General features: G+C 42.0%; 1 protein-coding gene and 1 long non-coding RNA gene across 2 annotated transcripts in view; both read right to left on the bottom strand.

The window, feature by feature from the left end:
- The window catches only part of LOC128086655 (uncharacterized), a 631,060-nt gene that overhangs the window by 591,793 nt on the left and 11,683 nt on the right, over positions 1 to 27,584 (bottom strand). The gene's annotated exons all lie outside the window — the stretch shown is intronic.
- Positions 20,564 to 26,774, bottom strand: LOC128086571 (sulfotransferase 6B1-like). The gene is made up of 7 exons (XM_052695359.1): positions 26,470 to 26,774; positions 24,883 to 25,028; positions 24,379 to 24,468; positions 23,560 to 23,686; positions 23,045 to 23,139; positions 22,511 to 22,667; positions 20,564 to 20,870 (listed from the first exon to the last, which is right to left on the bottom strand). The coding sequence occupies exons 1-7, from the start codon at positions 26,669 to 26,671 to the stop codon at positions 20,740 to 20,742; spliced, it is 948 nt and encodes a 315-aa protein (XP_052551319.1). The 5' UTR covers positions 26,672 to 26,774; the 3' UTR covers positions 20,564 to 20,739.

Raw genomic sequence — 27,584 nt, 5'->3', positions numbered from 1 at the left:
CCATTTCAGAATAGCCTGCTAAGGTTGCTGTGGGCTGAATCAAGCAAGGTTCAGTCTCCCATAAGCAGCAGAGTCATGTCATACACACAGCATGTGAAAGTGAGATTTCAGGCTCCTGATTCCTGACTGACTATATATTACTGGAAATTTGCAAAAAAATGTATGTATTTATAGCAAAAAAATTAGGAAAACCTGCCAACAAGCTGTTCAGTTCTCATCTGACTAGCCAACGCTGATTGTGTCTTGTCTGTGCCATACAGTAAGTAGCAAATAAAACACCTTTAATCTGGAGCGTCACTGATATAGATGTCCAAGTTTTGTCACTGGGTTTTACAGGAGAACTTGGTCTTCCACAGGCTCTTAAGGACTGCTAAGAAGCTCAGTGCAGATAACTACTGCTCCTCATGCATACAGCTCTCTTCATTCCTCCCACTGCCATGTATGAATCAACTGCTGGAAGACAAGCCTTCTCCAGCCTGTGACAGAAATGTTATCATGGAAGACTTGGAGAGAGGAAAATTATGAAGGGCATTTTCTCAGAACATTTATGGTCCTCAGGAGGAACCCCTGACTCTCATGCTGGGAGTTCAGCCTCACCAGAGGTTCATACAATACTGCTGGAGCAGTGAGTGCTACAGAAACTAGGAATACATACAATTTTAAACCTAGTGAGTGGAAATACTGTAGAATAAAGAACTTCTGGAGGATGAAGAAGAAAGACATACATCAGGTATTAGAAAGAAAGCTGGTTGCCCCAATCCCTGTGTATCTGGGGGCCTTTATTCAGCTCTTGTTCTTCAATTTTTCTCTAAGTATGAAGCTAAAAGAGAGCAAAGTTATGAAACGAGTAAAAGATAACTGAGTCAGAGTGGAGGTTCTTTCCCCAGATATTGCCAGTGATAAGACACTGAAGATGTTCAATGAGCAGCAGAACTTCTAGCCCATTCCGCAGCTGAAATACCCCATGGCTGTAAGCTCCAACCACAGCTGTCCCTGCTGTCAGTACATTCACCACAGGTCTCACCTCTTTACTGTCTCTGGTGTCTGCTGAGGCAGTTGAACTCCTGCCACAGCTCTTTTGTGCCTCCCTTTGAACCTCTCTTGAGTACCTGTCTGGTGACATGGTGTCCTAAAAGTACCACAATCACTTCAAGCCTCTAGCCTTCAGTCAGTTTGGTCTGGAGTTAGCCAGCGGGGCTCAGAAGAGAATGAAAGGACTGAGAAATACAGTGGTAGTAGATAAATCCTGTTCCCACATGAGCAGCATAAAAAAACTGTATTCACATAAGCCGTAAGTATGGAGAAACAGTCTTCATGTGTTTGCCACTTGCCAGTTAGAAACCTCTCTGTGCAGTGATTTACAGTTTCTTGCTAACCACACTCTCATTGAGACTCAACATTATTTCACACCAGAAGGTTTTTGCAGATTTTGAAAACATTTGGTTTTGGTCTGATGGGACTTCTGAATCTTTCAGGGGGTTACTTGCTTTGGATTTTGTTCCTTTAGTTTAGAATTACAAGCTGTATCACTTAACCTCCCTCACCGCTTGTTCTCATTATTTATGAAAATATGGATATTATTTTCCATGATTATAAATGTTTTTTCTTTTTATGTACTGTAATCAGAAAGGATTTATCTGGCATTTGAGGAGTCAGCCTAGGTGGGGTCTGGGACTCTGTTTGTACTGGAGCCTGAGATCCACAGCTAATTTTGAACAGTTGAAAATTAGAAGGAAAATGCAGTTAAATTTCAGTTGGTTTGTTTTTTGAAGCAACCATAGATAGGCTCAAAACCCTGGTGTGGCAAAGCTTCTTCCCTTGACTTCTCAGAGCACTCAAATTTTTACTTAGTTTTGTTCACTCATAGCTTCAGTGTCTGTCTATGAGCTTACCTCTGCGGATTTGCCCAGGAAAAGAAAAGATATGGAAAGTTTATGTTAACAGCTTAGAATGTAGCAGGATATAGAGCTATGAGCTCTATCTGTATTATGCTATTTGAATTGTGCGTTGCAAATCAAGATAATTTGTACCTTCATGGGGTCTTGTTAGGATATGATTGTATATAAAAATGGTAACATTTGGCTAAATGCAATTACCTTTTGACTGCTCTGATCATACAACCCCTAAGCCAAAATAATGTCACAAGATAATGGTTTTTATTATGAAAGGACATTTTCTAGAGGTTGAAGACAAACATTGAATGTAACAAGAAGGAAGCTTTCTTTCTGGATCTTTCATCACTGATTTCATCCTTGGATGAAGTACTTTCACGTTACTACTTTAACACATAGAAGAGTATCACTTTTAACCATATTTGTGACCTAGTCCATCCTTTGTGATAATCCACAAAAAAGCTTCTCCTAAAAGCTGGCAAAAATAACAATTATTCTCAGCAGCATAAGCATATATTTTTATAATGCACATTTCATGTTTAGTGATAAAACTAAAAAATATAAATGTTTTGAAATGACTTCTGTTGTTGTTGTTGTTTCAAACCAAGAATCCCCCAGGAAATTTCAGTGGAGTTGAAAAATTCCCAGCAAAATGTTTGATTTGGTCAAAAAGCCTCTTCAAGATTAGATGAAAGTATTTCAAGCAGTTCTACTGGAGACTCCAGATTGTGTCTTTAATCCAATAAAAACTCCATTTAATGAAAGCCATCTGCAAGTCATATCATTGTTACTCCTCACCCCATTCTTACTGCTGCTGGAAGCATCTTTCTTCTGGCAATTTGTGACAGTGGACACTGGTTTCCAGCAGAAGCCTGGGAGTTAAAGCACCAGTCCAGCAATTAAGATGTTCTGGTTCTTGCTGCCTCTCGCATTAGCTCCTGCTGCATGGCTAAGTCAGTAGTGATCACTGTGCAGCTCATTTTGCCCATCTGATAAGAGGATAGTGTATCTGCCTGCCAGGTGTATTGTAGGAACACAGCACTTGATGTTTGTGAAGAGCTGCTGTGGTACTTTAATAGAAATCCTGCAGAAGAACAGCATTTCATAATGGAGTTACAGCAGATACTCATATAACCATACTCAGTGTTTCTCCAGCCCAAAATGTTTTACTCAGACTTCAGTGAAATTAAATGCTGCCTAAACTATCTTGAGAAATCTCAAAGTTGTTGTTCCCACCCCTGTGCTATGTCTCTCAGCCCTCTTGCCTGTGCTAGGACCTGTTGATGGGACCACACTGTACTTATCACTGTACTTACTTGACCTAAATGAGAAATGATGTTTGTCAGGCGAAACTTCATTTTAGCTAGATAAGTTTCCTGCTCTGGTTTCAGCATCTTCCAGAAAAACCTTTTAGAGGCACAACTGACAGGGCAGTGAATTGCAGTACACAGATGTGGACAAGCAGATGAGATGGGCAGGAGTCCTTAAACTGATGTCACCAGCAAGCCACATCACTTAACTGCATCTCAAATGAGACTTCTCTCTGTTTTAAGTGGTTCACAGCAGTAGCTCCCTGCACACTAAGAAAGTGCCAGATTGCAAAAAATGCATGAAAGATGGGAGAAAGGAATCATTGTGATTCCCTCTGCAGAGCTGCGGACCCAGAGACACTGAGAGCAAATGACCAGACATTAGTTAGAGAGCAAATCTAATTACAACTGTCCTCTATCTCAATTAGAAAGCCCATTTTCATTCCTGTCCTTCAGTATCCATTTGAGATCTCTTTCCAGCTACTTTCAGTCTTTCTACATCTAAAACATACCTTTGACTCAGTTCGGATTGAAATTTCCTTCAACTGGGGTTTGCTAGAGAGGACTGGGAAGCAATCTGTAATTCTACAAAGATCAGGGGGTTGTATATGGCACAGGAGTTCAGAAAATAAACCAGGGAAGTTTGCTTGGAAAGTCATTATTTTGCATGCACTTGAAGTCCCACAAGGAAAATGAGACTTTGAAATAATTATCTCCATATATATTGCCATCACTATAAAAGACTCCTGTTAAAAACAAACTCTGAGAACTGTTTGGAGTAGACTCCTGGTGAGAATGTCATTACTGTGGGATTCTTAAGAAGGGAGCTTCAGATGTGTCCCTGAGGGTCTCTCTGGGTGAGTGGGGATCTGAGCTGCATGCCTAGCTGTCACTGTGCTTTTTAAAGCTATTCCTCCAAACATTCAGAAAAAGTTACTCAGTTGCTCCATAGCTAAAGGAATGGATCTTATCTTTCCATTTCCCGTACTTTCTTTTCTTTCTTTTTTTTTTCCAGAATAATTTTTATTTTTGAATATATATTTTAAATGTTCTTTAAATTCAGCTAGATGTTCACATTCCTGCAGAGGTGACCCTAGGATCACTTCTACGTGTTATTGTGGTTGTGCACAGCTGTCTAACTCTCAGCACCATTTTTCAAGAATTTTGGAAACAGAGAAGGACTGGCATGACAAGCAGCATAAAGCAATTCTTCTCTTTTTCCTTTATCTCATCTCCCAAAAGAAAGAAAAAAATTAGAGACAAATTTCAAATTCCTCATCATTGTTACAAAATACTGTTGAGCAAAAGGTGTACCTCTTCTTGAGAACGGAGAGTGTTTTTCGCCTGACATCAGTATGACAGCTCTAACTACCCCATACATTTGTGATTTGCTTTGGAAACTTATTTTCACATACACAGAGCTAGAAATCGGAACAGTTTAATGGAGAAAGGAAACCTGTCCCAGATGCAAGTGGCAGAACAAAAGATTGAGTTTCCTCTCTGCGACCACAGACCTCTAAAGTGACAACTTTTTTCAGAGCAAACTAGGAAAGAAAAATTCCTGAAAGTGAATTTTTGTTTTATCAAGTGTGATAACATCTGGCAAACTGTACAGACTTCCCCATCTCCCTTCCCCTCTCTTTTGCAAAGGTTGGGACTAGGCTAACGACAGAGTAACAGGTCATTGACCTATTAGCCTCTGTGACCATTTTACCTCAGGGCCTGAATGATGTCTGCAGATCAGTCCATTGGGAAAGAGAGGCAATAAGGTCACCACCTCCCCACTTCCTTTTCACTGCTAGCTCTGCAGCAGCAGCTTCTCCAGGCTGGTGAGCTTCTCTCACTTATCCATGAGTAATTGATGTCTTGAAAGTTAAGCATGTGCTTAAGTGCTTTGCTGGAGTGGGGCCAGTATGTGGAGCACCTGGGAAGGTCTAGTCCTGGGCAAAGGAGGGTCCAGAACAGAAGAGATTTCTGTGTCTTCCCATGGAGCTGCTGAGGACACTTCCACAGGCTTGAAAACCCCTGTTCAACTTGAGCTTCTGCCTGCCAGTCCAGCCCAACTTGAGGAGCTATATGCTACCTGAAAGAAACCTGCAGAAATTCAAACCAATTTAGAATATAAAATGATGATAGCTGATTTTCTCTCTGATTTCCTGAAGAAATGAGGCATTTGTCATGATCTGCGTACATCTGGATTGTGTCTCACCACTTCTCCAGCCTCTCTCTTCTGAATCCACTGGTAAATTTGATAGAGGAATAGCTGTCTCCAATGAAATTAAGACCCTCTAGATTTCGTGGAATTTCAAGTAGATGGCCAGAACGAGAAAAATCCAAAGGATTCTCCAGCTGCTGCAATCTCTGAGGCAGTAATTAGGCTTCCAGGCAGTATTAGCCATAGTGTTTCTAAAATGATTTCTAGGTCCTGTTTGCCTTTAATTTCAGTGTCTCCCATATCGACCTGGTTCTAAGAAATGGGACTTGAGGAAAAAAACTAAAAAAATGTTTTTCAATATCCTAAGTTTGCCAGAAAAGGCCAAGATCTGTGAAAGGGATGGAGCAGTATGTCTGAGCCTAAGGCTGAGGGTATGCATGCTTGTTCCTTTAACATCTCAGAGTAAAAAGACAAATAATCATACAGCCCTATTCTAGACAGCATGGAAAATAATGGCCTGAGAGGGATGTGCTTTGGGGTTAGAAAGGTTATACCTATCCAGTGTCCTGTAAGCACTTTGTGTAGGCTGTGTGGAACTACACAGCAAGCATAGGAAAAAAAACAGAGGAACATTCCAAAAAGCACTCCACACAGTCCCTTATAAAAGGTGTAATTTCTGCCTAAAATCATGGTTAAGTGAGTATTCAAGCCAATAATCTGTGGTCAGAGATTTTTGAAAGGTACTGCTGGCATCAAAGCAAAATCAGAAGAATATAAAGGGTGAAGTTCTTTTCATTGTATCAGCAGCCCACAGAAATACTGTGCAAACTGGGGTAGTTGTTTGCATTGTTCTAATTGAACAGATTTTCTGAGTTTGAAATATACACATTTCATTTTAAGGAAACAAACCAACTGAAAGGTTTATTTAAGTTCCCATTTAAAATATTGAACATATCCAAAGAGATACATTCAAGTGTTCTCCTAACAAGGTGAAAAACACACAAAGAAAAGAATAACAGAAAGATTGAAGCAACTTCTCCTGCAGAATAGACTTGAAAATAGTGTCACCAACTTTTCAATTATGGAAGCCGATATGCAGTATGAATGCCTGCTGTTTCTGAAAGAAAAAAAAATGGACAATCTAGTACTTCATATTCTTTCATTGTTTCTTCTGAGGGAGAAGGATAGTTTTGCCCACTTCACAGCTTATATGCAGGATCTCTGTGGAAGTACAACAACCACAAATACTGCAAATAGTAACTGAAGTGTCTCAGAGGAGGAGCTTTGGCAATTTCAAGAGACAGCACAGTGAGTTTTTATGCCTCTGCTGTTTCATGTGAAGCAGGGCATTAGAAGCACCCTTCTTGATACAGCCAACAGTAGCATCACAGTGTTTAGATACACATATCTGGAAGGCCAAGTGCAAAATTTTGGAGGCCCTGGAAGATGCCAGGAGCTCCTGAAGACACCAGTGCAGTCCAAGATCCATTACTGTGCTTCAAAAGCATCTGCGCAACATTATCTGTACCAAGCAACTAGGATTCACTCTGACTCTTCGTCTGTGAGAAGATTATTTCCCATTGGTTTTCCAATTTCTGTGTTTTACTGAGGACAAAGCATGTTTGAAATAAAACAGCCTGTAGTTGTTGATTTTACCTTTAATTGTGGATGCACCAAAGTAAGCAGCTATTTCACTTCAAAGTGAGGCAGAACTGGAAGCAAACACAATAGCGTGTTTTTTTAATTTACTTTAAAATTCCTTAACTATTTGCATAAGCCAGGTTCATTCTCTGGTTTTACGGCTCGGATGTCTCTAATGGAGACAGAGCTCTAAGATAGATATAGATTTGATCCAAAGTCCACTGAAGTCAGTGGCAACACTTTCACCATGAAGAATTTTAGATCAGGTTGCATATTTATAAATATGAAGATTCACTTGAAGTTTAAGTATAGAAATTACTGTGAAGTTAGTAGATGCAAAAGGAGAAGGTGAAACTAAATCATTTTATCATTGTTGCATGAAATACTAAGAGGAACCTGTATAATTTAAAGTAATCCTTCCACCCCCCTTTTTTCTCTTCTGCATTGTGCTGCTCTGCAGAGCACACATGGCACACACTGCTGTGATTATGTGTCTTAAGCCTCTGGTACCACTCACTGACTGATAAAGAGGTCAGAGGGGGAGTCAAGGTGATGATAGTAGAGAGAAATGTTCCAGAAGAAGTCTTACAAAGGGCTGTGAACTGTGGAAATTCACTCTCTCACTGTCACCAGCTATTAGGAGGACCATTAATAACACAATGTCCAATGTATAGGTGCATTAGCTGATGTCTTGCTCTAGTAATGGACCATCTATAGGAAGGAGAGATGTTAATTTTCCTCTTTCCTTCAATTTGATTTGCAGGAAAAAAAAGAGATACATCTCACACACACCTTTCTGAATCAATCATGCCTGAGAGATTTTTTAACTCTTCTATGCAGCAGCCTTCCATGCTTATGGCAACTGCTCTACTCACAGATTTTAACAATTCTGCTTTCAAAGCTAACATGCCAAATGTTCTCTATTTAGGAATTTGTAAATGCTCACTATTGGGTTACTTTGGTTCAAAACTGAGTCATCTGATATCATTTTCACTCTTGAGTGGGTGATTTGTCCCCCTGAAGAAATTGCATAATTGCGCATATGGGACACTTCCCAACATGATGGTGATATTTTATTCTAAGAACTACAAACAGTCTAACTTCAAGCTTCAAAGCAGAACACCTGCTTTAGAAATCTTAAAGCTTAAATCTTGTGAACTGACAACACTAAAAGAGTTTAGATTGTAAAATGTCTGTCCAATTCCAATGAACCTTCAACATATATTTTATTATCATTGTAATTCTTTCTATGAATGGCTTTTAAAAGGTTAGGGGTTTAAAAGGTTACAATGAGAAGTTTGGTTCTTTTAAAATCCACTTCAATGGAAAGAAAATGGCCATTTGGCCTCTTGAATGAAAAGGGCGTAAGAAAAATTGGAATGATGCAATGACATAATGCAAAATTGTGGTTAAAATACAGAGATGTTTGTTTCTTCGTGTGTCTAATGAACTGAACTGAAAATCGGCCATTTTAGAGGTTATGATGTTCCTGATTCTTTTGCACAGATTCTAGTGCTGACAATCTAAGTTAAAATATGAATAGCAAATTAAATATTTGAGGATAAATTATATTTCTGTGAGCAGTTAAAATGAAATTTTGTTCTCTGTGGGCATATATAAATCCATGAATCTATTTAAAATTCTGGAAGATCAGAATTGGAAAAACAATCTAAGAATCTTCTATAACTTCAAGGAAGTATGTATGCTTATGCTATTGTCTATTATCATTCGATGTTTCAGTCTTTCTTTAAATACTGAAGATATCAGATTGCAGTGGCATGAATGCCCAGAGAGAAGGAATTAGTACTGCTGGCTAAATATTCTCCCTCAAGCCTATTACAAAAAATGCATGTGTGACAATTCTTGCAGGAAATGCTTTCATATTTATCAAGCACAAACAGCAGAAATGATGCCACAAATCTGTTAAAGACAAGCTCAAATTTTGCAGCAAGGCAATTTATGGAATAAAAAACTTGAAGTATAATCATGGGAAATTATCAGTGTGAAAACTTTGATTTATTTGTGTGTGTGGATTAATGGAGTTTTTGATTATGTTCATAGCGATAGATACTTTATGTCTTGAATTGTTAGCAATAATTTCAAAACACTGAGTGGCAAAGGAAGCAACAGAAAATTTTTTTCTGAGCCCTCCCACCATGCATACACATGCGTGCCTGGGGCACATGTGCAAACCTTACTGTCACTGTAGTTTCAATATATTATAAACATTGGGAGTATCAAGTTCAGCCCTGTCAGAGGCATGGGGTTACTGCACATTCTTAACCTCTCTCTGCAGCTGTCCTCACAAAGCAAGACAGAAAACAAAATTTGAATGACCAAAAGCCAAGGAAACCTAATGGCTTGTATAACAAACAAAGCCTTGGTGGCTCTCAGGAAGAACCAGGATTTGCTGAAGATGGTGGAGCTGAACACTTCCTGTTATATTTTTACTAGATGAGTGAACTTTTACAAGGCTGAGTGAACTGGGTCTGTTCAGCCTTGAGAAAAGAAGACTGAGAGGAGACCTGATCCAGGTCTATAAATATCTAAGGTGTGGGGGGCAGAATGGCGAGGCCAGACTGTTTTCAGTGGTGAGTGGAGACAGGACAAGGGGAAACGGCTGGAAACTGCAGCATAGGAAGTTCCACACAAATGTGCGCAAGAACTTCTTTGCAGTGAGGTGACGGAGCACTGGAACAGGCTGCCCAGGGAGGTGGTGGAGTCTCCTTCTCTGGAGATGTTCAAGACCTGCCTGGATGCCTACCTGTGCGACCTGCTGTAGGGAACCTGCTTTGGCAGGGGGGTTGGACTCGATGATCTCTGGAGGTCCCTTCCAACCCCTACAATTCTGTGATTCTGTAAGTCTTATTTGAACTTCCTCTACTGACCAGGCTCCTCAGAAGAAAATGGCCATGTGTTGCTGAAAAGTGATCCAAAAAAACAAGACTTAGATATAGGTCTCGTGACCTGATGGTAGAGAACGAAGAGGCAGGGATGTGTCTGAAAGGAGATGTCTCCTGTCAGGCAGTTAATAGAGAGATAGTACATGTGGGCTGGCTGGGTGGAAAGCAAACTACAGTTTCCACCTTTCCAAAGCTTTCTATTCTATTAAATGGGGAGGTTGGTGGCCCTGGCACGTGGCAGGGGGGTTGGAGATTCATGATCCTTGATGTCTCTTCCAACCCTGGCCATTCTGTGATTCTGTGATTCTGTAAATCTGCTAGCTCAGACTCTTAGACTTGTATGGCTGCTATTAAATAAATGTTTCTTGTCAAGTTACTAGTCTAGTATCAGTGTTTGGGAAAAATCAGGACAAAATAACAGCAAGTCCTGTGGTTATGGAATTACATCACATGTTGGTTTTTTGCTAGGCATGTTGAGTGGTGGTTGTATTTCTTTTTGAGTTCTTTCCTTGGCTGTCATGATGTGCTGCTGTACTACTGCTTGAGAAATGTCTGAGTGATGCCAATCAGAAATTCAGAAAGACTCAGACATTTACAAAGCCCTGTTGAAAGAGAATTTGTGTTTTAGGACAGTTGAAAAATTAAAAAGCGTGTGAAATTTATGTAAAATATATGAATGTGATCAGGAGATAGAAAATAAGCTGAGATGAGAAGAAGTACAGGATGGAAACCAGAAGAAGAAAGGAATATGATGGGATGATTGCGAATGTATCAAGGCAGTGAAGATTTAATAGAAATAGTGAACTTTGCTAGTGGGTTTGTCAGAAGAAAGCGGTGTATCCATACTGCTTAGTAATGATATCAGAAGGAGAATTCAGCAAAATGCTTTCTTTCACATTGATCATGATATATTCTGCTTACTCAGGAAACTGGACACTGAATGTAGGCCCTGACATATAACAGCACAACTGATTTTCCCAGATTTTATTTTAAGCTAAATTCAAGTCCCAAACTATATGGTCCACCTCAGCTCACCTTTAAATGGATTTTTGTTTCCGACAAGATCAAGAAAAAGGCATCATCTGACATAAACTATTTGTCAAACATCTTTTTATTTGTGGCTTATGAATAATTTCCAATCATCTACCAGCTTCCCTCAGTTATGATGTATGTACACCTACAGAGTTGGTAGATTGTCCTGCTGGCAGTACATACGACATGTGACTTCTCTCATCAGGTTTGACTGAGATCTAAGTTGCTCAGTCTGCAACTCTTTAACATGCTAACACCTATTCTTAACAGGATAACACTGCACTTGAACTAACTGGGTGAAAATAGCTGATGTTTCTAGAGCATATTTAGAAAACCACTATGAGGTCACATTATTTTCTTAGTGCTTTGATCCTACTACAACATTTCAGAACTCACAGTTTTCTCCCCTATTCAAAAGTATAAAGCAGAATCACAACTTCTCTATCTTTTCTCTGTAACATAACCTATGAACCTAGAAGTTAGAAAGACACAAGACTTTCTGGATCATAGCATAGCTGTGATGGGAAGAGACCTCTGGATATTTCTAGTCAAGCTCAAAGCACAGTCAAGAGCAGCTTTCTCAAGTCCTTAAATCAGTATTCTTTCCTTGAAACTGAAAAATCTACAGCCCAGTCCTTTGAGCTTCACCTCTGCAAGTATGCATTGTGGATGTATATCATACACACATTCCTGTGAAAAGTACTCCTGTCAGTGGGTAACTGAAGTCAACTTTGAGTCCACTGCCAGCAGAAAGCATGGCAAATACCCAATTACTCTCCAGAGTTAACCATTCTCTTTTTGAAGGAAGACAGCAGAGATATTTTTTTACCTGTTGATCTTAGCAGCAGTGTTTCATCATGAATGTCTGGAGTTCACTGGAAGGAATTCTATCTACCTGTGGATTTCATTTCCTTGATTGGTTTGCCAGTATCCCAGACTGTTGATTTTTTGGACAGGATATTTGGCTCATCTGTTTTCTCAGGCTCTTGCCTGAAGATGGGGTGATGAACATGTCTATTTTATACTGGAGGGGCTCTGCACTCAGCTGGCACAGATCAACAAGACCTCTGCTTTATCTGCAAATTTCTAATGGTATCCAAAGACTGCCTGGTCACATTTAATAAATAAAAGTTAAATAAAAAGCCACTACATTTCATTGGAACTTAATCAGCATAGGAAGAGCTCACAAGGGAGGTATGCAGGTTTTTATGGGAGGTTATTTTGACAGAAGTCATCATTTGTCAAAAGATGGGAAAAAAAGATTAAAAATTAAAAACAGCACATTGCCAGAATTTTGTTTCTCATTCTCACTGTTCTACATTACAAGGAAGCAAATGATGAAATCATGAAGAGACACTAGGACTAACTGGCTCTGAGTATAAATCCCTATTTCTTACTTGACACTCATTTTTCCAATTCTAAAAGTCTTCAGTTATTTCAGAGATATTTCAGTTGAAGGAGTACAGGAGATAAGGATATTTCGGACACAGACGGAAAAGAGTATTGAGAGAAGATTTTAAAAGCTTAAGAAAGATAAATGAACAGAGAAATTTGAGATGCTGAAGAGATATGGTTGATTTCTTACTGGGCTTGTTTGTACATTAGTATGCACTGCACTTACTTATCAGTGCTCCTTAATCCAACATGCCCCACTAGTCTTGAATTGTGTGCGATGTGCATATCAGATACTAAAATTGCTGCTAAGTAGGGAAATAGCTTTGAAAAGTTTTAGCACAGCAAAACTTTTCAAAACTTTTCAGCTTAAAGAAGATAGGGCTCTGTTTCTGTGTGATAAAAAAGATCATCCTATAATGCAATTTGTAGTTTTCATCATCCATTTCCTTTCTAATAAAATATGCTGTTCACATACAATTTCTAGATTTATGTTTATACTTATATATACACTTACGTTTATAACACGATTGTCTTTTTCTTTAAGTTCTCTGACATCATCAAAAACTACTTTTCCTCCAAAGGAAAAAAAAAAAAAAAAAAAAAAAAAAAAAAAAAAAAAAACGAACCACCCAAATTGACATTTTCCTGGTAATTCCTGGAGCCCTTGTAATGCCTTTCGTTGGACTGCACTGACACCTAGTGTTCATATCCTTAGAGCAAAAACAGCCTGTGGCTCTAATGAATTTTGAGTATTTTCCTATTATTTTAAATACTGAATCATGGTGCCAAGATCACTAATATAGTTGCACCACAGTATTTATAGTGTTTTTGGAGTTCCTTTATTGCTAACCTTTGTGTGAAGATCTCTGCTCTGGCAGTCTTGGCCTGGGGGGCAGTGGGGCTGCTACCAGCTAAGCAGCTGATCTACCCTATCTTGTATCTATAACAGGCAAGCACTACTGACATTGCAACACATATTTCTGCAGTTTCCCTTCTGCTTGTTTCTGCAGTGCCCATGATGTGACCCCACAATGTTTTTCTTCCAAACACTGCCATGAACAAAACTACAAGCACCTCACAGTTTGATATACTCATGTACTGGTGTTCACAGACAGCTGGTATCCTAAAGACTGATTAAGACTGGAAGATTGTAGCCTGTATGCAAAATCACACAGTCACAGAGATCCCCTAGCAAGTTTTTGTTGTGCTTTGTTTTGTTTTGCTTGAGATGAGCAAGTCACTCTTCAGGGCACTGCCTCTTTCCATTAGGGCTGCATGCATTTAGCTCACCAATCTGTGCCCACTCCTCTTGAGTGGAAACACAATTTCAGTGTAATGTTATCTGCAATGTGTAGATGTCGTTTCTTCCAATTCTGTTGGGTTTTGGAATGACAATCCCCTTCAAATTTCTGCAACTCAGAATTCCCCCTAAAGAAATATGTATTGGGTAACTAACAGTATATTTGATTAATAATTCCTTTTCAATAACAGTACAGGATATAGAAATTAGGTAGTGCCCCTTCAGAATAATGAAACTGGAACCTGCTTTGCATTATTTCTCCAAACAGAAGCAACTGTGCTTATGCACTGCCAAACACAAATGCTCACGCCATTTTCTCACCATCCCAATACTGTGAGAAGGGAAAGTACGTTTACACTAACTCATAACCCAAACTGGGCATATATTGGAACCTAGCTCTTCAGGAGGGATTTATTTGCCCTACACTTTGAGTACTGGCTCCACAATGTTGTTGTAGGTTTGTAACAGCCTTTACCTCTCAGACAGCTGCCGATGGCACCATTTGCCAGTGGCCTACTGAGTAGAACATAAGGAGTTGTTGGCCCATTGTGGCAATCCTGGAGTACCAGGGAGGCCCTTGGAGCCTGGCCACCACCACCAGTTCCCCTGTCGTGGTCTCTGGTACCCCTGTCCCAGCTATGTGTGTTTGTGGAGATATATCTAGACTCAGATGGAAAACACTCCGCCTCAATGTTTTTCATCCTTGCATGACTGTGTGAATGATACAGATATTCTGCATCTTTCATTTTCAACTGATGAATCACTTTGGCACTTCCATGGGACTGCTCCCTCCCATGCAAGAGGACTAATCTATCTGTGTGACAATGTATCAGGTATGAGAAATTTCCAACCAAATTCCAAAGCCTTTCTACTATTATGATCTTAAAAATAAATAAATAAATAAATAAATAAATAAATAAATAAATAATGTTTCTTTTAAACAGCCTCAAAACTCAGGCTACTAACTGGAAGCTAAGCTGCATTCCCCTAAGCACTGGACTCTCTCTAAAACACTCACTGATCTTACGTTAATTATAACTGCTCAGTGTCTGGGAACTATGATCCATGCTGCCTCCATGCAGCTTCAGGCAACAGTGAATGTGATGAGGCGCAATCAGGCAGGGAGGCTGAAGAGGGGGAGTATATCTGCTTACTTGGGAGACTGATCAGCTGCCTCCCAGACAGCAAATTTAGCAATGGTGTCCACTAGGCAGAAAGCTCTGACAAGAAAGAACACAGTGACTCAGTGTGCCTGCCTAAAAATGTGTTGTCTCAAGTCTCTGGCTGCAGTGAGTGCCCAAGCCTCTTGCTGCTAGTGAAAGGCAGCAGAGATTCTACCTGTGTGAGGTGTGAGCAGGTGAATGATCTGCTCAGTGTGGTGTGAAGCTCAAGGGGGGAGTGGAGAGATTAAGGAGTATCAGAGAATGTGAGCAGGAGATAAATTGGAGTAAGTCTCTGCTGAATGTGCGAGAAAGACATGGGGTTGATACCCCCAAACAGTGGTGAATCCTCACCCCTGCCATCACTGAGCAGAGAGAGACAAGGGAAGAGGAGGAGTGGAAATAGGTCCCAGCTTAGTGTCACAGGTAACCCTCATTCTGACCTGCCTTAGTTCCCCAGGTGCCCCTATGTAATAGGTTTGAGGCTCTAGAACTTGAGGGAGAGGTGAGGGAGGATGCAGTGGGAGGTCCACCGGTAAGGTTGTCTGGAGTGAGGCGGACAACTCCACACCTCAAGGCTGTCTCCACCAAGAAGGACAGAAAGGTGGCTGTCACAGACAACTCCCTTCTAAGAGGAATGGAGGGCTCTGTATGTCACTACCCACAGGGAAGTGTGCTGCCTCCCTGGGGCTCAAGTCAGGGACAGTTCTAGGAAACTTCATAGTCTGATTCGCTCCTCTGACTATTATTCTTTACTGATAGTTCAGGCCAGCAGTGATGAACTTGCTGAGAGAAGCCTGGGGACTATCAAAAAGGACTTCAGAGGACTGGAACAATTAGCAGATGTAATGGGAGTACAGGTCATATTTTCCTCTGTCTCTTCAGTGGCAGGGACAGATACTGAAAGGAGCAGGAAAACCCATCTTATTAACACATGGCTGAGAGGCTGGTGCAAATGTAAGAATTTGGGGGTTTTGGGCCATGGTGCAGTTTACTCAGCACCTGGCCTCTTGGCTGCTGGTGGGTGTCACCTGTCTCAAAGTGGGAAATGGATCCTAGCCCAGGAGCTAGCAGGGCTTGTGGAGATGGCTTTAAACTAGATATGAAGGGGGGAGGGGATAAAACCAGGTCCACTAGAGATGAGACTGGGGGTTCAGTGACAGGATTGGGGGTGAGGCAAGGAGCTCAACTGAAGTACATCTACACTAATGTATGCAGCATGGGCAACAGAAAGAAGGAACTGGAGGCCATTTTGTGGCAGGCAAACTATGACTTAATTGCCATTACAGAAACATAGTGGGATTGCTTCCACGACTGGAGTGCCACAATGGATGGCTACAAGCTCTTCAGAAGAGATAGGCAAGGAAGAAGGGGTGGTGATGTGTCTCTCTATGTTAGTGTTTTGGTGTTGTTGAGCTTGGGGCTGGGAATGATAAGGTTGAATCTCTATAGGTAAGGATCAGAGGGAGTGTCAAAAAGGCAGATATCCTTGTGGGGGTCTGTTATAGACTGCCTAGCCAGGATGAAGAGACAGATGGGGCATTCTACAAAATGCTGGCAGAAGTTACACAATCGCCAGCCCTTGTTCTCATGGAGGACTTCAACTTCCCTGATATATGCTGGAAATACAACACAGCACAGAAGAAGCAGTCTAGGATGTTTCTAGAGTGCATGGAATGTAACTTCCTTTTGCAGCTGGTAAGAGAGCCTGCCAGGGGAGATGACTAGTTAGACCTGCTGTTTACAAACAGAGAAGAACTGGTGGGAGAAGAAGGTTTAGAGCTGTTTTGGACAGAATGACCGTGAAATGGTAGAGTTCTCAGTTCTTGGTGAAGTCAGGAGAGGGGGCAGCAAAAATGCTACCTTGGACTTCCGGAGAGTGGACTGAGAGACAATCATGACACTGTGTAAGATATTACTCTGTTAACATCAGTGTCTCAAAGCTTGCTGGGGACACAGTTGGACTTGTTCAAGTCCAGGCAAGTCCTGGGTGGGGTTGAGAAATCCTTTGTCTGGGGGACACAGATGGAGGAGGCCAGGGGCAAGGAGAGAGAGATGAGCTGCAGCTAAATAGCCGTGAAGTGGTCTCTTGTGTGGACTTATCTCAGGATGATGGCCATCTCAGGGGGTACTCACATGACTCTTGCTCAAGCGCCCAAGGATATTACGTAGGCAGAGAACAAGTAGAATAAAAGAGGAATTGAAAACTATGAGAATAGGTGTCTGCCATCAGATTCCTAACTACGGAACTCCCTCCCGCATGCTGACGAACTCTCCTGGGCCTGCTGCCTGAGCACTCCTGCTTCCTCCGGCATGGGCTTTGCGAGTGCCTCCTGCTACCTGCTTGCTGCCCAAGACCGGCCATGCTGCTGCTCCCTTCCCACCCTCCCCCTCCGCCCCCCTGCAGCTGCTTTTGCCTCGGTCCTTCAAACGTCCTGCAGCGGACCGCTGCTGGATCCTGATGGTGACTATCCCCGCTTATGCAATTCTTGCTTCTTTCCTATCTTTTCTATCTCCCTCCTTCCCTTCCCCATCTTCCTGATTAGGATTTGTAATGAACCTGGTTGGACTAACATATGAACCGTTGTTTCTTAATTTCACGCCGGGTATGCAGGTATTAAAAGAACGTCATCTCTCTCCTGTAAATTGGAAAGAGACACACTGGTAGGGAGAGTCCCTTGGGATTCTGTCCTGAAGAGTAAGGGGATCCAGGAAGGCCGGTCACTCCTCAAGAAGGAAGTCTTAAAGGCAGGAGCAGGCTAATTCCCTGTACCACAAGATGAGCCAGCAGGGAAGAAGACTGGTATGGATGAACAGGGAGCACTTACTGAGGCTCCAGGCAGAAAAAGAGAATCTTCCTCTTATGAAAGAAGGGACAGGCAAATCAAGGAGAGTACAAAGAATTTGTTAGGATGTGTGAAGAGAAAATTAGATAAGCAGAAGCCCAGCTCAAACTCATCTTGGCCATTGGGTTTACAGAGAACAGAAAAAAAACCTATTTTGCAGATGTATTAACAGTAAGAGGAGGGCTAAGGAGAATCTCCATCCTTTACTGGATGTGGCAGGGAGCATGACCACCGAGGATAAGGAAAAGGCTGAGGTTCTCAATGACTTCTCTACATTAAAAGTCAGACTAGTTATCTGGTACTCTACCTCCTGATCTGGAAGTCTTGGATGAGGAGCAGAATAAAACACCCACTGATTCAGGTGGAAACTGTAAGAGACCTGCTACTCCACCTGTATTGCCACAGGTCTGTGGGGCCAGATGGAATCCTGGTGGTGAGGAGGCTTGGGGTAATGGCAGATGATAAGCTGGACATGAGCCAACAATGTTCACAGAACATAAAGTGTATAGATTCCGTCTGCAACACTCCTGTATCACTTGCAGAAGAAACTTATCATCAGTGCATTCCAGAAACCTCTTGAATCTCTTATCCAGGAGGCTCTGTTGTCCCTCCAACAACAGAATCACAGAATGGCCCAGGTTGGAAGGGACTTCAAGGATCATGAATCTCCAGCCCCTCTGCCACAAGCATGGCCACTAACCTCTCTATTTAATATTAGACAAGGCTGTCCAGGGTCCCATCCAATCTAGCCTTGAACATCACTAGGGATGAGACATCCACAACCTCTCTGGGCATCCTGTTCCAGCACCTCACCACTCTCTCTGTAAAGAATTTCCCCCTGACATCCAACCTAAATCTTCCCTCCCTCAACTTAAAACCATTTCCCCTTGTCCCTTTCAAAGAGTTGATTCCCCTCCAGTTTGTAGGCTCCCTTTAGGAACTGAAAGGCTGCAATGAGGTTACCCCACAGCCTTCTTTTCTCTGGGCTGAACAAGACCAGCTCCCTTAGCCTGTCTTCACAGGGGAAGTGCTCCAGCCCCCTGATCATTTTTGTGGCTCTCCTCTGGACGCTCTCCAACTGCTCTCTGTCTTTCTTGTACTGGGGGCTCCAGACCTGGACACAGTACTGCAGATGGGGCCTCACAAGAGCAGAGTAGAGAGGGACAATCACTTCCCTGTCCCTGCTGGCCACCCCTCTTCTGATGGAGCCCAGGATACCGTTTGCTTTCTGAGCTGCCAGAGCGCACTGCTGGCTCATGTTTTTAATCCATCAAGACACTCAGGTCCTTCTCTGCGGGGCTGCTCTCAAGGACCGCTCCTTCCAGTCTTTATAGATGCATGAGATTCCTCCGGCCCAAGTGCAAAACCTCATTAGGTTCACCCGGGCCCACCCTTCAAGCCTGTTGAGATCCCTCTGAATGGCATCCCTTCCTTCCACTATGTTAACCGCTCTACTTAGTTTGGTGTCATCAGCAAACTTGCTGAGGGTGCACTCAATTCCATCATCGATGTCATTGATAAAGATGTTAAAGAGCACCAGTTCCAAGACAGATCCCTGAGGGACACTGCTCGTTACCAGCCTCCACCTGGACATAGAACCATTAATCACCACCCTCTGTCTGCAGCCCTTCAACCAATTTTTTATCCATCGAGTGGTCCACCCATCAAATTCAATCCCTTCAATTTGGAGATAAGGATATGGTAGGAGACCATGTCAAAGGCCTTGCTCAAGTCTGGGTAAATGATATCAGTCGCCTTCCCCTTGTCCACCAATGCTGTCACTCCATCATATAAGGCCACCAGATTGGTTAAGCATGACCTTCCCCGGATGAAGCCATGCTGGCTGTCTCGGATCACATGCTCATTCCTCACATTCCATGTGATCAAGCATGTCATCCAGGAGGATCTGTTTCATGATCTTCCCGGGTACAGAGTTGAGACTCACCAGCCTGTAGTTCCCTGGGTCCCTTTCTCATAAATGGGAATGACGCGACCCTTCCTCCAGTCATCTGGCACCTCACCTGACAGCCACGACTTTTCAAATATGATGGAGAGTGGCTTGGCAACCTCAGCCAGTTCCTTCAGAACCCTGGGATGCATGCTATTCAACCCCATGGACTTGTACACATTCAGTCTCATGAGTTGTCTCGGAGTTGCTCTGCCCTTACAGTGGGGGGAGATTTACTGCCCCAGTTCCCACCTAGAGGTTTAAACAACAATTGCAAATGTTTGCTCAAGGTAGTTACTCTGCTGCACTAGGACTGCAAATATAGAATTTCCATTCAGGGTTATAATTCTCCCTTCTTTTCAAAGCTTTCCTTAGATATCTGCCACCTTCCTAACTCCACATCTAAAACATCATTCATTCCAGAACTCATAACCTAATGCAGAGGCTGTTTCAATGAACTAAAAGGGGTTTTGTCACAGTCTTGTAGTACCTCCACAAAACATGATTTGCATTCTCCAGAGTAGTTTATGAGGCAAGATCATGTGAAAGAAGGGATGTTAAGAGATAAGCAAGCAATGGATTTTCAGGATTGGCCCTTGTATGCAAGAGAAGTCTAAGTGAGAAAAGGCAGGTAACTCCTTTTGACATTCTGAGCAGCAGTGGCAGAGATGCTGCTGATCAGCAAAGGATTTCAGTCCTACCAGGTCTTTCAATATGAACCCAGCTGAGATGCACAAGAGAGCCTATGGGTTTTGAAAGTCAAAATGACAAAGAGCCTGTATTACATGGAATCACCTCTAGGGCCTCTGCCTGTGGCCATAGCCTTATAATGTCCAACCATCTTAGCCCAAAACACAGGCATACTTCTGTTTGGCAGCATGTGCTTTCTGTTTCAGGCCACAATGCAGCCACAAGGACACCATCTTGGGACTTAGAATGCCTGTGCTCCATCTCTGTTCTGGAAGGATGTCAGGGGCTTGCTGAAGGAATGCAAACATTTTATTTGGTTACATCAAGCAAGGTCCAGCACAAGTCTAAGAATCACAGCCCAAACACTTAGAGATACAAGCTCAATATCTGAGGAGTTTCTTTCTTTTCTCATGGTGACTGACCGTCTTTGACCATCACTTGCTGCAGTACTGATCCTCTGCTCATTTTCAGGTCTTGCAGTACACATCATATTTAATCTTCGTTGCCAGAATTGTTCCTCCTATGCATTCTTCAAATTTTTGGTCCATTTCTTCGTTCTGAACTTCAGAGAAGAGGTCTCTCCAGCTTCCAACAACCCCTGTGTGCAACAAGAAGTAACAAGGATTGAAGGTGGCTGCTCCTGAAAGAGGACAGTATATAGGCAGCAGTGGGGCAGACTCACGGCACATGTGAGATTGGATAAGTCTGATTTATGTCTCTGAGAGGCCTGATTGCATAGAAGAGGCAAAGTAGCAAAATGTCATGGTTTTGTGCTTTTTTTTTGCTTTCAGTATTCCACATCATAACATCATGTAGTGCACTGGCAGTTAAAGTGTTAATGCTCCAATTCCAGGTACCTATCCCTATGTATCACAGAAGTCATGTGATTCTGGATGGGGCGGTCTCTTACTGCCTTGCAGCGGGTGTTGGAGGGTGCTTTCCTAGCCATTCCAAGCTTTTTAGGTTGACTCAGTCTTGGGAACTGTCTCTCTCACCTATTTTATTTGATTTATTAATCTCAATTTCAATTATATTGCATTATATTGTGTTATCTTACATTCCGATATTATAGTTAGTAAAATAAGTTTTCCTCCACACATTGTTGCTGCTGGTTTTTTTCTTCCTTCCTTGAGCCCAGTTCCCATCTCTCTATACCTTTTTCCTTTCCCTTCCCAGGGGCCTACTGCCCCCTGTCACAGGCATAGATCGATCTAGTTAACTCCGTGACACAAAGATAAGATAATAAGAGAGCATTGGTGCCAGACTGCCAGAGAGGTTTTCCAAAGTGGTTTTATCCAGTGTTTACACTGAAGAAAGAGGAAACTGCTTTTGTCACAAAGGGAGAGCTCATCTGCAGATGCCTCCCTCTGAAGGAGCAAGTTATTTGGAGCAGTAGGGTAGACCATGAAGAGGGATGGCAGAGGAAAGGGGCAAAAGTGAGCCCATGCCCATAGCAGTCAGAAATCAGAGACTCTTGAGCAGTGGGGAGCAGCTGGACTGCCCAAGCTCCAGTCCTGGCCTCACATCTGAGTAAATATCCACACAATCACCACTGGCCTGTTCACTGAGAGAAATTATATTGAGACTATTTCTCAGCTCTCACTGAGAATGTAGTATGATCCCCAGGAGGCAAACAGAACAGTGAACATGAGGTTCAGGAGATCCTTGCCACACTATCACAGCTTCTCCAAAAAAGGATTTTAATGAAGTGACACATACAGTCACATACAGCAGCCTCTTAGACTGCTTGCAGCTCTACTCCAAAGATAGAAATGGTCAGGGGTCCTTTCTCCACACATCACACCAATCTGCTCTTCTTACTCTCCAGATCCACAATCAGCCTTATCTCATAAATCATAAGCAAAGGCAACACCAACATCTATCCATAAAGAGGAACCACTGGACCCAAGCAGATTTAGTGCATAATTGTTGACATAACCTACTCCACAGTTAGCCTCCACCTGCACATCTCACTTGCTTAACAAACTAGCATTGATGCCACAGGGAAAGAGAGCAACATGGAAGCAGTGGTTGAGAGCCTTAAGTGTGGATACCTGAGTCATTTCAGTAGTCACAAATGACCAAAAATTCTGTCAGTGGCAGAAGCATATTGTACAAGAAGTCAGAGGAAAGACCTCATCCACATCTGCCCTTCCCAATCAGCCCAGCAAACTCATGGTTAAGTGACCACTCAGAAGATGACTTTAGAAGAGAGATCCTCCATTTGCAAAGACTTACCCTTATGGAAGAGGATGTCCCCAAATTTACCATGGGTTTCCTTGGACTTCTCCTTCATAGCTTGGAAACTGGTCTTCTTGGCAATTCTGGAAAACTCTTCCTCACTCAGGGAGAATCCAAAGAAAGCAGCAATCTTCTTCATTCCCAGTACCGGGTTCTAAATAAAGGAACATTGCAAAGAGGTGAAGTCAAAAGACTTTGTGGCTAGCTTATAAATGCCAGCAGAGAAAAACTTCCTCCCACAGTGTCACCATGGAATTCTGAAAGCATTCACAGAGGGAGAACCCATTCCTGGTGGCTTCAGGTTCAAGGCCTTTTCTTCTCTCCCAAAAGCAACAGATTCAGATATGATTCCTTCCACACATGAGCAAACCTTTCATGGGCCTCCTCAGGGACGTGAATAGCTCAGAAAAGTATGCCCTTCTACAGGCTCAGACAGGATTGATTCAATAGTTTTTCTTCCCCATAGTCCCTACACATTTCAGGAAAGTTGCAGAGCATGCCCATGAAATAGAGTTGGCTTAGATGCCACACCTCTTTCAGTTCCTCGTAGCTAATCATCATCATCCTCTCGTGGTCGATGTGTCTGTTCCATTCCATTAAGTGGTCAAAATAGGACCCCCAAGCCACTGCAGATAAAGAAAAGAGGCATATCTGTGCAGGATATTCACCAAAACAGGCTGACTCAGAATAGTCAGCTTACACAGCTATCGAAGCATTACACTATGATGGGGAAATTGCGGACTGGGTAATATTTGTTGAGGTCAATGAAGGATCCTCCAGCTATGGCCACTAGATAGCACTGAACCTCCAGCTTTATTGAAAGAATGGAAAGATCAGGCTCAGTCTTTGTCACAATCTTACCATTCTTAATCAGTCACAAAAGACATTCAAATTCTCTGGCATACCCCTTTTCAGCCATAACATGAACCTATCCTCTTGTCCTGAGACTGTCTTGGGAAAGTATGTTGGAATAGGATTCCCAAGCCCAGGGATCTATGCATGCCCCTCAGGTGGAGGGGAATTCCAGAGGATGCAAGGCAAAGTACATTTCCCATTCATGAAAGCTGCAAAGTACTCATCCCAGGTAGCAAAGGAGGGCAGCACTGGCATGTTGTTGTAGAAGTGGTAATAGGAGACAGCCGTGTCTTTGGGATTCCGAACCAGCAGAAGGATCTGCAGAAGGAAAACACATGATGTGGTTGTGATTTGGTGACTGGCCAAAACATATTCTTATCAGCACATCATATGCTCTCAACTACGCACCACGCACTGATAGGACAGTCTAATTCCTCTTGTTTAATAAGAAATGAGAGCCTTTGCAGACAACTTGTTTGCTTAAAGATAAAAAGAAATAGCTTTTTAGTGATAATCTTGGGACTCTGCTTTGAACTAGTTCAGATCCAAAGAAATGAGCTCAAGGTCTCCACACCAGGAGACTCACAAGCTGTGGGTAAACCCACAATTTTCTCTGCAGCAGTTTTCATCCAGGATCATCTGATCATATTAGCCTGAGCCCATCCTGGGCTTTCCACAGGTACCCATATCTTAGAGGCAAGTTAAAGTAGGTGGGATAAGTACTTGCCGTGCTCAGTTTCCTAATATAGATTTGGAAGTTTGTTTCTGAGATCTTAGGAGCAGTAACATCCAGCTGCAAACCCACTGGCAGAAAACACTTGAATTAGCAGAGCTACTGGTTTTGGAGAGCATTTTTATTCGTGCATAGCACTCTCCCTCTTCATTGTTGGAAACGTATCTATGCACCGACCAGCCTAGATGAAAATGCAAAAAATCCATCTCATCCAAGCAGATGAAAACTAACTTGAGGTGGAAATACTTTTGCAGTGTGGTACAAAGAAAAGACTCACCTTAGCCTTCCCTTGGAGAAGAGATGGGGGCAGGAGATGAGGTGGCAGATGGGTTAGTATGATTCTTCGGGAAGGCAGCTTCTTCATCCTCTTTAAAGCAAGTGGGAGAAATGGGACAGAATAGAAGTAACTTACTCAGGAATCATGGGTAATAAGTAAAGGGGAAACCAGAGAAGGATCTTTCCCCTTAGGAAATCTCAGGGATATGCTGATGGTGTTGGCTTCTGCTAGCCTCTGCTACAGAGCTGCATTTCACATGAGACAGGCCTGAGAATTAAAGCTACTGGTACCAGGACTGAACCCCCTCGAGTGTCCTCACAACTTGCTGGTCCTGTGTAGCATTTGCACTGGGACACTAGAGGCAATAGGACATGCTGGCCGTGCTGACCTTTACACTTGTAACTGCTCTAAAACTGTCTATTGCTTCTGAGATAAGGCCATTGTTTTTCAACAGTTAGTACCTGTAGAAAAAGTATTACCAATATTCTTTCAATAACTACTCACCTCAAATACTCCAGGATCTCCAAACTCTAGACGTGGAAACATCTGTAGCTCTTTTTCAGCATTTATTCTCTCTTTCATTTCTTCTTCAGTATATTTAGCATCTGTTGATTCCATCTCTCTCACCATTTGTTCAAGCCAGTTGGTTCCTGAAACAATAAATACTCCAATAGCAAAACCAGTCTGGGCTGCACATCTGCACTTTTTCCTGTCAACTGAATTGCAGAATATCTTGTCAAACTGGTTCACATCTATGAAGCAGGGCACCTTATCCTTTCAACATATGGGCAGTAATAATCAGAACATGCCAAAATCCATGAGGAGCAGAACTGTCAGCCAAATGTGTAATGCTACCCTGCTCACTTCAGAAACACATCCCATCCCTCAGAGGTAACAGAAGCAGACCTCTATTGCTATTTACAGCTCTGACACTCTTTTGTCATCTCAGAATACTCCTAAGGAAAATAACAGCAGTGTTGCTCCCAGCATAGGGCTGTTCTACTTCTACAGCATTGCCTTTGGGATTACCCTGTTCCCTCCTCCTGATTAGCTTCAGTTTTCAGTTTGTTCACAGCCAACAAATTTTGGCCTCATTCTCAGTCTCCAGGAAGGTAGGAGAAGGATTAATTGACCAAATCAAAAGACCATCAAGGTATGTCATTATTTTTGCACTAGGCTCAGCTGTCTTGACTTCTGCAATCTGGTACAGGTGGAATATGAAGCACGCACTGGTCTTGAAGATCCAAGTCTCAGTTTTCATTTTACATCTTCTGGAATGCATTACTGGACATTTTTGCTTGTATGCAGCTCTACAAACTGCATACAAAGAGAACGTTATAAACATCATCAGCTCCTTTTTCTGCATTTGACCTGTTCAGATATCTCTGTGAAGTGATTAAGCACAAACAGAAAGGAAACCAAAATGCCTGTGTGGAAGGGAGAGGGAAAAAATCAAGAATCCTGGTAGCATTTATGCCTTTCCATCCAGTTAGATACATGGGAATCACATGGGAATCACTTATATTGTGTAATGCAGTAAGTCCATGGGAATTACAGTTCTTCTACCTTTATTTCTAGAAAACAGTTCCTGTATTGCCTTTGTAGAAAGTAGGGTAACAACATACTGTCCTGCATTAGCAAGATAGTCAAGCAAGATTGCATTACCAAGTTAGAAAATCAAGAAATGTGATTATTCTGCATTAATTCAACACTGGTAATTTTACTACTTGTATACAATGTGCAGTCACACACTGAAGTACAGGAGATTTTAAGTATCTGGGGAGGAGCCTGCTTAAAGCTGCTGAAATCATCGGGACCTGCAGTGAATGAAACACATCTTGCTACAGTCTTCTTCTATTGGAGGTAATAGTGAACACGAAGCTAACTCTTCTGAGAATAGGCCAAGACAATAGGAAAATGTTCAAATCACAAGGGGATGTCTGACTGCACAAAAGTTACGTAAAACAAAACAAAACTCTGTAGTGGAAGAACTCAGATATTACTCAGATATTATTGCTGTGCTAAATGATGGTACACACTACAGGATTACAGCATAGTGCATCAAGTATTAATCAAGCAAGCAACACTTACCTGTTTTAGGATAGCCTGCTAGAATCACATCACTGCTCCTGGTTTCAAAGGATTTCAGAGCTTCCAAAGTTTCTGGACTGCTAAGCACAGCAGGATACAGAATATCATCATAGGAAAACAGCAGATCTTCTGGGGAAGTCTTTTCATTCTCTGAAAAAACATTTTCCATAATTTCAATGACTCTTTCCCTATTTCTGCTCATGTTTATAACCCTGTGAAGCTTTTCTCAAGCAGAGATACAAACTGTCTTTTCACAGTGCAAGAGAACTTTATACAGTGTGTTAGGAAACTGGAAAGGGCATTCGCTCAGAAATGAAGATACACATCACTCATTAACTCAATTTGAACTGTTATCCCCTTTCAAAATAACAGGACAGGAGACAAATAGCAGTGACACGGAGTCACTACCATGCCTGAAAATACCAAGAGTTCTTTACAAAGCATTACTGCTAGGGAAGCAACAGCAATATTGGTAGCATTCAAAACATTGAATGAAATAAGGGAAGGACCTACAAAGGTCATAAAATACTGCTTAAAATATTTTTAACAGCTGAGCTATGCAATGCGATTTCTGAACAGAATGACCAGCATATAGTAGTTACGTAGATAGTAGATCTTAATCTGATTTGCTACTACTCCACTAATGAATGCAACTTTCTTCCAGGTGGTGGCTCTATTTTCAGTCAATCATTGTAACATCATTGCTTTATGTTATATATTGAGAGCTAAAGTCAAGTACCACCTAAATCATACTTCTCATGATTAAATAATCACATCTGAGATCTTTTACTTCACCATTTCCTACAGGAAGATTGCTTTCATGTGAAACTCACATACTTTTGTTCTACAACTACATTAGTCAAATTCATCTGTATGTCATCAATTCTATTTCTTTCTATACCTGTCAATAGTTCAATCTTTGGTTGAAATTGTTCTTACATGGGGGGAAGTTATTTGAATCCTGGCTCATGCCTCTTCAGAATACCTAAGAAGTAGTATTTCCTAATGTCCAGCCTGAATCTCCCCTGGAGCAACTTGAGGCCATCCCTTTAGCCCTATCACTAGTTACACAAGAGGAGAGGCTGACCCCCAGCTCACTACAACCTCCCTTCAGG

The sequence above is a fragment of the Tympanuchus pallidicinctus genome, unplaced genomic scaffold, assembly GCF_026119805.1.
Source record: "Tympanuchus pallidicinctus isolate F22 unplaced genomic scaffold, pur_lepc_1.0 scaffold1, whole genome shotgun sequence".
In the NCBI taxonomy this organism is placed as follows: Eukaryota; Metazoa; Chordata; class Aves; order Galliformes; family Phasianidae; genus Tympanuchus; species Tympanuchus pallidicinctus.
This window is presented reverse-complemented; position numbering and strand designations above follow the sequence as displayed.